General features: G+C 46.6%; 2 protein-coding genes across 3 annotated transcripts; one reads left to right on the forward strand and one right to left on the reverse strand.

Moving 5' to 3' along the window:
- The first annotated feature begins 5,464 nt into the window (after positions 1 to 5,464).
- Positions 5,465 to 8,976, forward strand: LOC120641754 (HVA22-like protein a). Of its 2 annotated transcripts, XM_039917990.1 has the most exons (7): positions 5,564 to 5,774; positions 6,682 to 6,708; positions 6,810 to 6,932; positions 7,192 to 7,294; positions 7,388 to 7,432; positions 8,442 to 8,593; positions 8,700 to 8,976. In XM_039917990.1, the coding sequence occupies exons 1-6, from the start codon at positions 5,710 to 5,712 to the stop codon at positions 8,559 to 8,561; spliced, it is 483 nt and encodes a 160-aa protein (XP_039773924.1). In that variant the 5' UTR covers positions 5,564 to 5,709; the 3' UTR covers positions 8,562 to 8,593; positions 8,700 to 8,976. The 2 variants fall into 2 exon arrangements, with proteins under 2 accessions (XP_039773916.1, XP_039773924.1); XM_039917982.1 differs by having other exon boundaries at positions 5,465 to 5,774; positions 7,192 to 7,432.
- Positions 8,977 to 9,933: 957 nt separating this feature from the next.
- Positions 9,934 to 14,487, reverse strand: LOC120641743 (AP2-like ethylene-responsive transcription factor AIL1). Its single transcript, XM_039917973.1, has 9 exons — positions 14,019 to 14,487; positions 13,249 to 13,879; positions 13,009 to 13,091; positions 11,232 to 11,240; positions 11,024 to 11,112; positions 10,873 to 10,946; positions 10,744 to 10,794; positions 10,576 to 10,652; positions 9,934 to 10,486 (listed from the first exon to the last, which is right to left on the reverse strand). Exons 2-9 carry the CDS (start codon positions 13,803 to 13,805, stop codon positions 10,329 to 10,331), a joined length of 1,098 nt encoding a protein of 365 aa, XP_039773907.1. The 5' UTR covers positions 13,806 to 13,879; positions 14,019 to 14,487; the 3' UTR covers positions 9,934 to 10,328.
- Between the last annotated feature and the right edge of the window lie 619 nt (positions 14,488 to 15,106).

Consider the following 15,106-nt stretch of genomic DNA (forward strand, 5'->3'; position numbering starts at 1 on the left):
TAGCTCTAGCTCCTTGCTTGCTTCTAGAACACTAATAATAACCGGTAATTAACAAGTTGGCCCTCTAACAATCGAGCCGGGGCTGAGTGGACACACGTGAGCGGGCTGCGTTAATGTTCTAGGGCTATGGGCACACGTGTCAGTGACGGTGGCGCGGCATGATAAGGTTGCGAGCCAGACTGCGCCGCGCGCGGCCGGGACAGTGCGCGTGCGTGCCCCCAGCGGCGTATGTGCCGAGTCCTCCAGCAGGAAGGAGGAGAGGGGGATGAGGCCAACGCCGTGCTGGAGGGCCTGTCGGTTGCGCTCGCTCCGTGCCTTATTGGAGCCGTCGTCACATGCTGAGCTGATTGGGCGCATTGAGTAGCTAGCGCCCGGCACAGCAGCTAGCGCCCAGCTCCGGCCGGCCCTAGCTAAAAACATGTGCCCTTGTCCTGTAGTTTGGGCGCCCGTCATCGAGAGGCAGCTAGGCGGCTCTCTCTTGCCTGGTTGATCGATCAGGAATTAAACGCAAACATACATCATGCGTGAACACAGTACTCTTGTTGTGGTTTCCTATTAGATAGCAGTCTCTCCTCGCTCGCTCCTTATTAGCCTACTATCACGGTCGTACACACCAGAGAGAGAGAGAGAGAGAGAGAGAGAGAGAGAGAGAGAGAGTACTACTGGCAACAGCAAGTAGGGAACATATGTTTTTGGTGGTGGACGCAAATAAAGCAAATGCAAGTCATTTCAAACTTCAAGCTCCTTCCCGGTGTGTGCATGTCTAGTTGTCTCCGGCCGGTCTGGTCTGTCTAATTCATCGCTCTGTTGCTCGGCAGCTCCAGAAAAGCTCAATAAGGCCGGTAAGGTGTAAACAAGCAGGAGATGGCGGCTTCAGAACAGAAAGAAAAGTTGATAATGCACACAGCAGACTAATAATCTCTCTATATACATGACTACTGTCCAACTGTACGTTCATGATTAGTACTCCCTCCGTTCCAAATTATAAGTCATTCCAAGAATCTAGGAGAGTCAAACCATCTCAAAGTTTGACCAAAATTATAGAGAGAAATATAAACATTTATGACATCAAATAGGTGCACTATAAAAATATAGCTAACAAAGAATCTAATGATACTTAATTGGTATCATAAATGTTATTATCTTGTCATATAAATTTGGTCAAACTTGAAAAACTTTGACTTTTCAAAATTCTTGGAATGACTTATAATTTGGAACAGAGGGAGTAGCATGCAGTAGGTGCAAGCGACAACAGTTTCTAGTGCATGCATGCGCCATCAGTGGAACATTACCTCGTCCTTTTTTCAGCTGCAATAATAGATCGTACACAACGTCATATATGCATGTATTTCAGCAACCGGATATATATACTATATAGTATGAACTGAATAGTTTAGTTTATTACTGGGGTGAGGGGCTAAGCTTTTGAACGAAACGAGCTCTCATTTTGACTTGGCTTTTGTCAGGGCTGTGCGCGCATTCTTCTTTTCAAAAGATAGCTGTTGCGTGCGTGCTTGTCGAGGTGACAGCAAAATTACAAGGAATTCATAGGGATCATGATCAGTGTAAAGTAGCTAGGTCAGGAGCAACTAACTCATCGCATTGCATCGGTTTCCTCAAAGAATATATAGCTACAGACTATCCTCTCCCTCTCTTTTTTTTTTATCTCAAGCATTCTTGCATATTTTCTTCACAGGAGGAATCTGCTGCTTGCAAACACCAGAGGACCTACTCCCCTCTTTATCACTTTATAGCTGGAAACAAGCAGCTCTTCAAAACACCAGCAGCTTTTGTGCGATCAGATTTTGAGCATAGTGTGGTGATCTGTGATAGATGCATATTACTTGCTTTTTCGCAGTGTGTGCATGCTTATAATTCTTTTGCTCCCCTCTCCCTCTCTCTGTAGCCCTTAGCTTTTTCCGAAAGGTTTTTGTGTCTCTACTTTCATCCCTCGCCTGTCGCGCTCCTGCTGCCCCTCGATCTCCTTTCTGCTCCTCGAGATCGACTGCGCCATGATTTACGTTTGATGGACCGATGATCGATGGTTTGCTGCTCAATGCTCATAGTCATTGCACGCAGAATTCTGCGTGCTAGTACTCTTTCAACTATCATTCCAGCTTGCCCTATTTTGTTTCAGACTTTTGGAGAACGATATGGTACAAGTGGGCAAGTTTAAATGCGGAAGATTGCTGTGCTAGGCTGCTACGGTGCATCAACTAAAAAAATGTCCATAAATAGTGATGAGCCCCAATATAATTATGCATGGTGCCAAACATGATCTGATGGAATAATCAGGGGATCTCATCGATCTGCAGCAGCAGTAGTTAGTTGTACTTTTAATTAGGCTGTGTAATTCATGTCCATGCTGGATGTTGGCTGCATCCTAACATTCCTAGGCAGGTTTGTCTTCCTCTAGGCCATTACAATGAGATTAGAAGGCTCTAATGGTTTTAAATTAGGTTTCAGTGGTCCATGTCGGTCTGATGTTTGGTGTGGTTGATACTCTACAAATGGAGGCTTAAATTATGCAAAGAATATTAGGGGCTATGTACTTATAAGATAAGATCTGTTTGCTTACGCGTGCACTCATACCCAGAGAAAAGAATCTTGACCCCTGCCCTACGCGGACAGAAATATACATTTGCCAATTGCAACTGATGATTATGGAGTAGACAGAATAGGTTACGCTAAATATAATATGTACTGTAGGTGGAATTATTAGCCCCATATATATATAAAGGAACAACGGCGGTGACTTTAATTCTTACTTTCAGAAGCACAACACTTCCTTTCTAGCGCTACGAAACAAAGTCCAACCATCGATCAAAAGTTCTTTCTTGAACTGAAAAATACTTTGATTTGATTTCTCCCTTGAAAAAGGGGAGAAAACCTGAAAGCTTTACATGCATGCAAGGGACTTGAGTTCAGAAGATGAAAACTAGTAACTAGTACGCTGTATTAAATCTGAGCCAATTAGATGAACTGATTATTGTTTTGCAATTGCTTGAAAAGATGATGTGTTTGAAATAAAGCTTCCTTCCCTGGAAACTAATCATTACCCCTCCAGATCATGAATATGTCCTTAACCAACTTTTTAGAAAGAAGAAAACAGTGCAAGCTAATCCAGCTGGATCAACAATAAGTGGGCTTAACCTTTTCGCTAACCCCATCTTAATCAGTCCTTTATGGATGAATTATATATATTGGCCTCATGCATATGTCTTCCTTTGAAAAAATAGACCCCATGCATGCACATGCAACTTTAGTCAAATCTGCAGTGCATGCATTGCATCTATTGATATTCATCTATCTATCTACCAACATTTGTAAAAAAAAAAAAAGACTTTGCTGGTAAACTAATGCAACTGTCATTTGAAGAGTGCGCAGCATCGTTTGATCATTCATAGTACAGCTTAGCCGCTGCATGTTCGTTCTAGAACAGGATGGCCGGGCGACATGCATCAGCTGCATGGGTCACTCATCAGGCCGTCGTCACGGTTTCAAGACGGGAAAAGCTCCGCTCCGCCGTGCTGGATCGTACGCACGTCGCGCACTTAACAAAAAGCGGCGGCATGCATGATTACCCGCGCGCGCCCCCCTTTGCCGAGTTTGGAACACGATCATTGTTATTAGCAGCAGCAAAAGCAAAAGCACGACGAGAGCGCATGGTTCGTGCCGCCCTGGCGCGCGCGCGCTCCGATCTATCCATCGTCCACCACCCGTCCTTGTCGTCTGTTCTCGATCGATCGAGCTATCTATCGGAGATGCAGATCGATGCATGCACGGCCGGGGACGCGCGGCCAGCTTGCCCCCTGCTGGCGTGGCGGGCAGCAGCAGCAGCAGCCGCGAGAGGGCTATAGCCAGAGACGTCGCCGTCGACGACCCAGCCGGCGGCCGTCAGGCATGCACGCATCATGGGACGGCTATGGCCAACAGCGACAGGACGTACGGCTGGGCTGGTGCGAGGCACCCATGGCCATCAGCCCCCCTGCCGTGCCCGCCGCCGTCCTCCCTCGAATCTCGATCTCCTCCCGCCCGCCGCGCACCACGCAACGCATGCGCTCATCATTCCGTCTGCTAGCTCCCCCACCTGGGGATTGGGGACTCGCGCGCCCCGGCGGCCTCCGTGTCCGTGTCGTGTCGGAACCGGCGCCGCGCCCCGCTCTCGTACCCGTTGTACTACGCTACGCGCCCAATGCAACATCAAAGGAGAGAGACGATCGAGCTGTTGGGCCTCGGCGGCGCGCCCGTGCGGAGGAACCCGGCGCGCGCGGCTTTTGCGCGAAAGGTTTGCGGAGTCGGTTAGCGCGGCCCGCCGGGAGCGGGTCGGGGGCCGGCGGCCGGCCGGTCGCTTTCGCTGGTTCGGTCCTGCGAAACCGGTACAAACCAGGGGTTCCCGACTCGTATTTTCAGAGATTTTCTAACAGTGTGCGATTCCGCCGCCTTTGTTTTGTTTGTTGGCAAAACGTTGGGTGAGCGGATCCGTCGCGCACGCACCGTCCCGGCGCCCCTGGCACCTGCCTGAGTCAACGTGTTGGGTCAGAAAACCGGCCCGTGTCTGCTTTAATGCTCGGGGTTGCAGGGTTACGTTTTCCTGCCTGCGCACAACTATCTGACTTGTTGTACAATGTAACCCGCGATGAAATTGTCCAAGCCGACGTCGACACGACACGATACGACGTCCGTCTTTGATCGTCTCATATATGCTCCAACCACCCAAGTCGTGCGTGCGTATAATTAAAGGGTATCGCTGCAAAGCATTCCCCAGTGTTTCTCGAGCGGTTTTCAAACGGGCCGGTTTCCTCCTTTTCCTTTTCGAAAAAGTGCCTCGACCAGGATAGGACTGCTCTTTCCTTTTCAAAATGAAAGAACCCCTCCTTATTCACTACTCGATTTCTAAAAGGTTTCAGAAGCTATTCCTAAAGTTCCTCGCAAAAAAAAAGAAGCTATACCTAAAGTGAATGGTGATTTGAGTACTGCACTGAAGACAAGGCTTGTGAAAGGTAGTAAAAGATCAATTTTCCTTTTGACATTAATATACATAGAGTTCGATGTACTCAATGAACTATTTGTCTATTTCATAAAAGAGTTTGTAGCCTAATGGTTATAGAAGCCTCGGTAGCACATTAGATCATGGGTGGTTCGACTCCTCGTGGGAGAGAATATTCTAAAATTTAACGCATTGTACTTTCAGTGGTAGGCGACGCCTCAGTCTTCGAAGATACTCATAGGGGCAGAGTTTGCGTACGTGTATTTACATATGACGAGTGTGCGTGCGTTGTGAGTGTCTGAGTTGTTTTGTGTAATTAAGGAAAACTACCTGTCTATTTCGGCTGTTTTTTGACAAAAGGATAAAGCTAAAGTGTACAGACCCACCAGGATCCGGCCCAACCCAGTACACTTCACGGGCCGAGGCCGTATCGGAGAGGAAAGAAACACCCCACGCTGGGCCGAGCACGGCTGTGCCACCAGCCCACCACGACCCTGGTCAACGCGGTCGGTGGACGATGGAGATTGGAGACTGAAGGGGAAAAAATGGCGGAATTTACTGGCCACGTCAGGCGACGAGCAAGACGACAGAGGTTGGTGAAAGCGAAAGCCGGGCTTCGCAGGTTCTAGACCACCGAACCCAGCGGGCTCCGCTCCGAGCAAGCCGGCACTCGCATTCCTCCTCAGATTCGCTGGTTCTGTTGGGCGGCGGAGTGCGGAATGGGGGGCGGTGGATCCGGATCTTTCCTCAAGGTCCTGGTCAATAATCTGGATGTTCTCGCCGGGTACGCGCTCCTGATCTGGCTCAATCCCCTCGGATGCTTATCTATCGAGCTGCTTGTCTCAGCGTTTCTCGTACGATTCCTGTGATGTGCTGCTGTTTCGCTCGAGGTATAGCGTCATTGTGTCCTGTTAAGTGACCTAGACGGAGCGTGCTCGAGTCGTTGCGTGATTTGTCGACTGCAGTGGCTGGGAATTTTTGGTTGCGGTGCGTATAGTGGATTGTGCTTGGGCTCAGGGTTTTTCGGGCAGCAGAGGTTGTTCATTCTAGTGGTATTAGGGAACGACTTGTTTCGCATGCGGTGAGTGGTTGCGAAGCTACCCAAAAACCTGCAGAGCGTGACTGTAACGAACGTGACCTTCCAGATTAGGACGTCAGCATTTGGTCCTGGAACGTGAGTGTTAAATTTCCAACAAAAAATGAGAGAGTAAAAGGCCCCTTGATTATTGCTATTCGTGACCAAGTTTGTGCAAAAACTTTGGAAACACATAAATCAGCCAGATGGATGCTGACATTTAGTTAGTGATGTTGACGTTCTTTCTTTTAGATCAGGGAGCTAGTGATGCTGATGTTCTTTCCTTTTAGAACAGGAAATCTTTGCAGATAGTCTCCTATCCTTTTACATAACGATGGGTTTTTAAGCTATTATAAGCTCTATTGATTTTACTTATACAGAACTTACTAGTATTTTCAGATGCGTAAGTCACACAACCAGGGTAACTTCTTCTTGGCTAGAACATGATATGATAATACATAACCACATGGTATCCAGTGGTTACTAAATGCGATAGCCTTTTAACTGTGGTTAGCTTTCTTTCTGTCCATTAAGTGACATTTAGACATAGTTATGGTTTTCAACGTTAGTGAATGCTCACCTGCAATTTGAATCCTCTATTTTTTTTCCTTTGCAGGCCTCTAGTTTCACTTGCATATCCTCTGTAAGTTGACCCGTTCACTTTTTAGATAAACATGTAGACGCTGCCCTTCTTTCATTTGATGGTAACTGTTTCTGTTTTTCCTCATTGGACATTTTTCACAGGTACGCCTCTGTTAGAGCAATTGAAACAAAATCTGCTGTAGATGGTCAGCAATGGCTCACGTACTGGGTGCTGTACTCATTTATCACTCTATTTGAGCTCACCTTTGCTCCAGTACTGGAATGGTAAAAGGAAAACCCCTCTCTTCACACTTTATATTACTTTTAGTCTGGTGTGACTCGATCTTGGAACCTTCTACAATGTTCACGTATGAAATATTTACTGTCATTGTGCAGCCTTGGCGAAAGGGCTGAGAACAGTAATACCATGTTTTACTTAATGAATTTCTTCGCTGTTCACCTTCTATTGTTTAGTTATGTGCTTCTTAATTTGCCGTTAATCAAGAGATGAGTTGATGTGCTTACTACGGGCTCATGCTTGCAGGCTTCCTTTCTGGTCTTATGCAAAATTGTTTTTCAATTGCTGGTTGGTATTACCACAGTTTAATGGCGCTGCACATGTGTATGAGCATTTTGTGAGGCCAATGATTGTAAATCAGCAAGTTGTAAACATCTGGTATATTCCAAAGAAGGGTGAATCAGAGAGGCCTGATGATGTGATTTCAGCTGCACAGAGATACATTGAGCAAAATGGGTCAAAAGCATTTGAGAATCTTGTTAACAAGGTATTATCTATTTCCTGGTAAATTTTACCATTCTCACACTTGGCGCCAGTTTGTTTGCAACAGTGATGCTGCCTCACCGGTCCAAAATTGAGTTTCAGTTATCAAGTGTCAATGTCTGTTATGACAGTGCAGTGCAATTTCTGTACGACTATAGAGTTTCAGTTATCAAGTGTCTTCTATAAAAGATTGCATTAGTGATCTCCCACACAGGGGCGTAGACGGGGGGGGGGGGGGGGGGGCTGGCCCCCCCTATGGCTCCCAAATTTATATTGAAAATTTGAATTTTGATTAAATTTTTATATAAATTAGCATGGTTGGCCCCCCCTAATAATGAAAAAAATAAATTCCTGGCTCCGCCCCTGCTCCCACATCCTAGAGCTTTTATACATAATTACAAGGATTTATTACCAAAAGTCCAAAATTGAGTTTTAAGTTGGGGCTAAGTAGCTAGGTTGCTTCTGGGCTTTATCTTGCAGAAACTCAGCAAAGCGGATCCTAAAAAGTGAGATAAATTACAGTTTGACTAGCTTGTGGGCTTGTGGTCCTCCCCTTAGCTAGGTTCACTCTAGCAGCTTTTAAGCATTATTCAGTAAATTTGCTTGTTGAGCTTAACCCAAGAGAGTAAGAGACAAGACTGAATAAGTTGGCTTGTTGATCTCAACACAAGGATAATTTGGCTTGTTGAACTGAACAAAACTGGATAAGTTAGCTTGTTAAGCTTTAACGCAGAACTGGATAAGTTGACATGTTGAGCTTAGCACAGTCAATGGAACTGCTCTTAGCTTGCATTCTTTCTTTTATCCTGTTACCTAAAAAGTAGAAACATCGCTTTACTGCTGTTAAAATCATCAGGCTATCACACATCCTAATCCCATTCTTATTGCAAAAAATTGTCAGCGCACCAGCTTAGTTTCTTTTCAGTTTTGTACATCTTTTTTTTTACTAGCGAATCCTTTCTTTGAATTTAGGGATTCATGGAACATAACTATTTTCTTATTCACTTGTGCAGTTTAAGAGTTCAAACCCAAGACGGTCAATACTGGAGGAGGTAGAGGTTGAAAGGAGAGCCAGGATTCAACGAGAATCTGAAGCAAGGGAAGTTAACCCCTTCTTCAATCCAGATTACTGATACTAGGAAGCCTATTTGCTTTCAGTTGGCAGGTGAGAGTTCAAACCCAAGACGCTCAAAGTGTTGCTCATTTGGCCCTTTGCAGAATAAAAACTTACATAATTTTCTGTGGCTATGATAATTGGGAACTGAATGCAGGAATCTATAGGATCAGTTCGAGGGAAGATGTATGGACATTAGGACTGGCATTTTGCACCTACTGAATCAATAATAATGTGTAGCTGGACGACCATGATTGTTGTAAATATGTTCTAGCGTTGAAACTCTTTATCATGTAATGGTCATGTCATGAATCTTTCGTGTCACTGAAAATTATGTATCCAGTATTCATGCCACCAGACTCTAGGTTTGTGACTCGGTGGTTCTATGGAGGCTGTTCATGATCCAGTGGAAAAGATTGTTCTTCGTTATCTGATGTAGATGCGAACCATGTGTTAGTGCCTTGTGAGGTTGAGATATAATCCGAGCAGGTCACACGTGAACATGTTGCAGCAATCAAACTTCTCCCAATTGTTTTGGAGTAGGCTGCAGTAGAAATAGAAGCTCCAAAGTCGTAGATTGACAGGATATCTGGAGAGATCAACCAGTGTCCAAGTCCAATGCAGGCTTTGGTTCAACCGATTGGTTCCTTGGCGGTTGCCTATAGTTTCGGCCTTTCGGTTGCAGGTGGTGGTGAATTGGTGATGGAATCACGGGAGTCGCCTATAGTTTCGGTTGCAGCTAACCAAGCACACCTGAAGTTCACGCGAGGCCACGGCGTCGCGACACCGGTCCAGACCGAGCCTACAAGCTCCAAAATATCCGCCGGTGCACTGGGGCCTCACACGGGCCGCGCTCCTCCAGATCCCATCCTGCCGGAATGCCGGTGGTCCGCATCGGTCGTTTTCTCAAAAACGCTCACGCGCAGGCCTCCAACTAACCATCAACCACGACCGCCAGGCAGCTTCCTACACGCGGTGATAATATTCGGCCACCGGCCCACCACTGCTGTTTCAACAACCCGGCAACTGCAGAATGCACATCAGCAGCAGTATTTCCGGGACGGCGACGTATAAACCACATCTGCTGCGCTGAACATCAAGCATGGAGCATTCGAGCATGATGGTGTTGTTCCTGACACGCCGCGCCCAAGATCCAACACAGGGGTCCGGCATACGCTTCTGCTCTGCGAGATGGTCAGTGCCGTCCCATCCAGATAAGGAAGAAACTTTCAGTGATGTCCATTACTGAACTGCGAACAGCCGTGGGGAGGCAGTAAGCATGAATACAGAATGGACGTAAATGCAGTCAAGGGGGCAGCAAACACGAAGTAGCAGGCATTTTAGGTAAAAGAGTGGCGAATATGAAATGCTCCCAGGTAAAATGCATTCCCTCGGATCATAATCTGAGTACCATTCTTCAGAAACATCCAAGGAATGTTCAGTCTGACAGAACGAAGCAACCGGAGCAGAACATGAACATTGACTACTATGTAACATTTCCAGAAAGACCAATCTGACAAAAAAAAAGCTATCATCAAGATAGAACATGACCACTGATTCGGTAACATTTCCAGGAGGATCTATCCTACAAACCCTATGATACATGCTCAAAATCCTCATTACATCATTTTTGCTAGGTGATAGGATAATTGTTACCTTAAGACTTGAAAGCAGAACATATTGAAAAAATGCAACCAGTTCTTCTATCTGTATGTACCACTAAGTTTCAAATCTGTCTAGGCAAATCTGCTCAATAGACAACACCACCGCATCGATGTTCAAGTTATTATTCTGGCTTCGACATGAGCAGCCTCAAGCCTTCCCCTTCTATACAATGCATACCTCTGTCAACATAGTTGCTTCGGTCAAAGTTGGTCACAGCATTTTTGCCACGTATCTCAATGGCAGCAATATCATAAGCCTCTGCAGCTTCTTCCTCAGTTTCTAATTCAAAAAATAAGAAAAATCATCAGTACACTCAATTGAATTACTTCTAAAAAGCATGGGTATATCAAAATTGTTGTGCAGCATACTGAATGTTCCAAGGTATATGTCTCTAGTTCCAGCAACCAGTCCTATGCGTGCTTGCCATCTCCCGTCTTTCTGCCTTCTGTCATGTGACAAAAGACTAGCTTATCTTCACTGATTTTACAAAAGAAAACTAATTGACCAAGCTGGATAAAAGAAAAAAGAGAGGTAACCTTGTCACTCCTCTATAAATGGAAGCCCCTCTTGAAAAGCAGCTGCTCCTCCTGCAAGAAGAAACAATATTCTTGCTGTGGTTAAATCTCTAAGTAATCATACAGATATAGGTAAGATTGATAACATACCTTCTCAAATATGTCACGCATTCCTCTCGTGATAAGTCCCTTATGTCCTCCAGCTCCTTTTCGTACAGTGAAATCTGGAATGAATCAACACATAAGATCATGTGATTGACATATATCACACTTAAAACAAAGAAAAGAGGGGAGAACTTGCTGGAAAGTTTAGTCTTGTATTTTGACCCCAGTATTTAAGAGCTGCAACATCATAAGCCCTAGCAGCTTTCTCCTCAGTATCATAACTTCCTGCAAGGTAGGAAATTTGGGGGGGGGGGGGGGGGATGATCAAACCGTAACACAGGAACTGGGAAGGAAACAAACTAGCAATAGTTACCTATATAAAACTTTCAAAAAGAAATAATTACCTAGATAAACTGAAGCATCGTCACATGAGAAGACCATCGCAAGAAAGAAATCGTTAGTAACATGCCACAAAAAAACTACATATAATTTCTATAGAATGAAATAATAGAAAAGCTATAATAAGGACCACAAAAGCTATACATACCATACATAGAAAAGAGTTGCTACAAGGTAGGTTAAGCCATAAGTAATTAACTATGAAATGCTAAAGATCATTTAACAGAGGGACCCAGGTCCTTAAAATATTATTTAGTACATGGAGAAAAACTCTTCGTATGCCCAAGAGTTAGGAGGTCAGGATACCAAATTACATGTTAAAAAGTATTAACAGTACTGAGTGTAATGCTTTTTTCTCATACCATATAAATGTAAGAATTTGATTGGTCATGCAAGAACGAATTTTAATAAAGGATGCAGCTACTTTTGCAGTTATGATTAATTGTTTACTTCAGCAAACGAATGGCATCTATTAAGAGTATGCAGCTAGAACTTAGAAAATAGAGATGCAGAGATATTTGAAAGGCGGCGAAATGTGGGATTCAACTAGGTGCATAGTAAACTATGCGCCACACCTAAATGTATATCGAGCTACTTTTGCTGCATACTGATGGTCCAATTATCGCAGCACAATTGTGCAATGCCAACAATAGTAAGTGAAAGAATCAGAATAAGGCACAGAAAAATCTTAATGTGCAAGTGGGGAACTTGGACAGATGAGTTAGGGCCCGTTTGGTGCCACTCTCAGGCTGCTCCACACAGCTCCTCCAGCTCCGTATCGATTCGTGACCCAATCGTTTGGTAGAGATTTCTGGTCAGCTCCAGCTCCAGGTCTCGCTGGTGGTCAACGGGACGGAGGCCGTAGAGGCGGAGGACGAGAAAGGCAAGCCGCAGGCGAGCGCGAGGAGGTGCGGATGCTGCTACGCGAGTCGCGAGGAAGCAGCGCGGGCGCTGAGAAGGGGCAGGGGCGGCTGCTGCGCCGCGAGGAGGTGCGGACATCAAAGAGGGCCCGCTTGAGGAGTCGCGAGTGGCAGTGCGGGCTGCGCTGCTTGCTGCACGAGCGCAAGGAAGAGGTGCGAGTGCCGGAGAAGAGCCTCCTCGCTATGAAATCCAGGCCTCCTTGCCGCAAAATCTGAACGCCGGAGAAGGATGCGGCCGGCAACCATGGCTGCGCACGGTGACTCCATTGGATGGAGAGGGAATCGAGGGTGAATCAGGGGGGCGCAGGTATTTTCAGCTCCACACCCGTAGGTCAAAAACGCGAATCGATCCAGAGCAATTCGGAGGTAGAGCAGCTGGAAGCGGCGGCGTTTGGCAGCGCTCCGCCCAATTCTTGATTTCTTGCAGAGTGGAGCGCTGCCAAACACAGCTTTATATGATATCCCCAGAAAAAGAACTTCAATGTTGACCCGATAATGAAAGAAACATAACATTTAGAAGTATTCTACGGCTGGGTGTAGTTCGTGCTAAGTGAATGTAGCCTGGAGAGTGCTATACAAAACTGTGCTCTTCTATTAAGTGGAAACAATCCTAGTCATGTTCTACTACTGCAACAGAACAACTCAGGATAATCGCACACTGATAGATAAATGAGAAGAGACTGAAATAAATGCGAGAAACAGCATGCCTTATACGAAACCTATTTTCGTTCCATCGAATGTTTCTATATCTGGCAATGTTGTATAATTAATATTTACTAATAAAAGCAGTAACGGTTCAGTATATAACGATTAGATGACACGCCTCACACTGTCCGTTAGACAGTTAAAAATAAGCGCATACCTTGTTTCCCTTTTCTTCTACGTCCTTCTACTCTGCAAGAACTGTCCCACAAATGTGCTTCATATTTCCCACTCCATCTATGCCTGCACAAATGGATGCTTCTTTAGCAAGTCTGTCCCAGTATGCTTAGATCAGAAAAAAAAGATACATTTATTAAATTAGCAATGCGACAAAATCAATCACGTTATTTTGTTTCCACTTAACAATTTCAAATTAGGAGGACACGCCCGCCAAGCTCACCTGGTCACACCATGGAAACATGATGATCGAGAACCAGCAGGTCGCACTGCAGAAATTCCAGCAGAAGCAACTATTGCGCCCTTCTCTTCTGTACACCCTGCCTCTGTCAGAGGGACAGGATTAATAGAGTCGCCAATTTCATCTGCAGGTTCATCCTTCTTGACAATACTGAGGACCTGAGCTCTCTCGTCGTCATCACCATAACCAGCAAGCCCTTCATTTCCCGCCACAGTAACCAAGGCTGCCTTATCGGCAGGGTCCTCACGGCCTTCAACTTCACTTTCATACTCCACTTGCTCACACTTGGGCAGCTTCTTCTGATCAGCATCACCGGGCTGCTCTGGCTCCCCGGTTCTTGAATCCTTGGTTCCAGACACCCCTGCGCCATGCGTCTCACCATTCTCCTGAATGCTCCTCGCCTCCACAGCAACGGGTGGCACCGTATTCAGATTGATAGAGTGGCTCCTCTCCATCGTACCCTCATCCCCCGATTCCCCCGCCGCCTTCTCCTCTTTCATTTGCTTCCCAAGATTAACCCCTTCCTCCGATTCCTCCATCTAATACGGGAGACGAAAACAATTCCTAGAACCCTAACTATCTATATCTATGTACCCCCTTATTCACAAACCACCTGCAAGGAAGGAGATGAAAGAACATGGGAAACCAAAATCGCATAGTTAGATCCGAAAAACCATAGAAAAAAGGGTCCACGAGGACACCTAAAATCTGCTAGAAACGGATAATCCAGGAAAGCGGCGGAAAACCAGTACCTTTGAGCCGCCGCCCGCAGCCACGCTGGGATTGACGGGGAAGCCACCGGACGACGATTGAACCCTAGCGGCGTGGGTACTTAACACCGGAGACGCAACGAAACTGCAAATTTCACGAGGCAATCGGCCATCGACTATCGAGGCAGCGAATTAATAGGGGCGCGGGCGAATGACGCCGGTTTGGGCAGGAAGCGACGAGCGAGCACCAGCGCGGAGAGGGGCGGCTGGCGGCTCGGCTTAGTGGAGAGCGATGCGGGAAACAAACGAAAAATTTTCTCGAGCAAATCGAGAGAGGGAGGCAGGGCGAGGACGAAAGAATCGCATGATAATTTCCCTCTTGCTCCGGCGGATTTACCGAATCGCCCGCGACCGGAGCACGATCCTGCCTGTGCCTGGGATAGCTAGCCAAAGCCCACCCGCAGGCTGCAGCACACTCTGGCGCCCGCCGCTGCTGAGGACGTCAGGGAATAGGTAATTAGGGCGCGTTTAGAATTCCGTTTCCTTGGGGTTAATCGGGCGATTAAGCGCGAGCAAATTGCGGGGGCGTTTGCTTCGTGCGCGACGCCCCTCGTGATGCGTGCCAGCCTGGGGGACAGGGGGCGGAGGGACGGGCGGCCGGCGGCGCGTGCACGGCGTGAGGACGTGGACGGCGCGGATTCCGTTTGTGGGCTGCGGGGTCGATCCCGGCCGTTCGGAGATGACGGCGGTGGGCGGGCCGGAACGTTCTAGGGCGGGGTGGGCGGGAGCGATGCGGGAGCCGATCTCGAGGCGTGCCACGGGCGCGTGGGGGCGTTGGACGGCTCAGAGCGGCGGACGGTTCAAGTGGGGTCGCCATCTTGCGGCTTCGAATGTCAGTTGGGACCAACTTGGACTCAAATACGCAAGTAAGGACGCACCCCATGAACCCTGTAAACGAAAAAAAAATATCACATCGAATATTTCGACACATTTATAAAGTACCGGATAAAATCTATTTATAAAACTTTTTGCATGGATGGGCTGTAAATCGTGAGACGAATCTAATGAGCCTATTTAATCCATGATTTTGCAACAGTGATGCTACAATAATCATCTGCTAATTATTAATT

Source organism: Panicum virgatum, chromosome 1K, assembly GCF_016808335.1.
Source record: "Panicum virgatum strain AP13 chromosome 1K, P.virgatum_v5, whole genome shotgun sequence".
Classification (NCBI taxonomy): domain Eukaryota; kingdom Viridiplantae; phylum Streptophyta; class Magnoliopsida; order Poales; family Poaceae; genus Panicum; species Panicum virgatum.

Excerpts from the sequence above, each read along its gene's own strand:
- LOC120641754 (XM_039917982.1), top strand. The coding sequence starts at position 5,710 with ATGGGGGGCGGTGGATCCGGATCTTTCCTCAAGGTCCTGGTCAATAAT. Across the intron at positions 5,775-6,681 it reads AATCTGGATGTTCTCGCCGG|GCCTCTAGTTTCACTTGCAT; the intron begins GTACGCGCTCCT and ends TTTCCTTTGCAG. Across the intron at positions 6,709-6,809 it reads GTTTCACTTGCATATCCTCT|GTACGCCTCTGTTAGAGCAA; the intron begins GTAAGTTGACCC and ends CATTTTTCACAG.
- LOC120641743 (XM_039917973.1), bottom strand. The coding sequence starts at position 13,805 with ATGGAGGAATCGGAGGAAGGGGTTAATCTTGGGAAGCAAATGAAAGAG. Across the intron at positions 10,947-11,023 it reads ATACAAGACTAAACTTTCCA|ATTTCACTGTACGAAAAGGA; the intron begins GCAAGTTCTCCC and ends GATTCATTCCAG. Across the intron at positions 10,795-10,872 it reads TGCGTGACATATTTGAGAAG|GAGGAGCAGCTGCTTTTCAA; the intron begins GTATGTTATCAA and ends TTCTTCTTGCAG.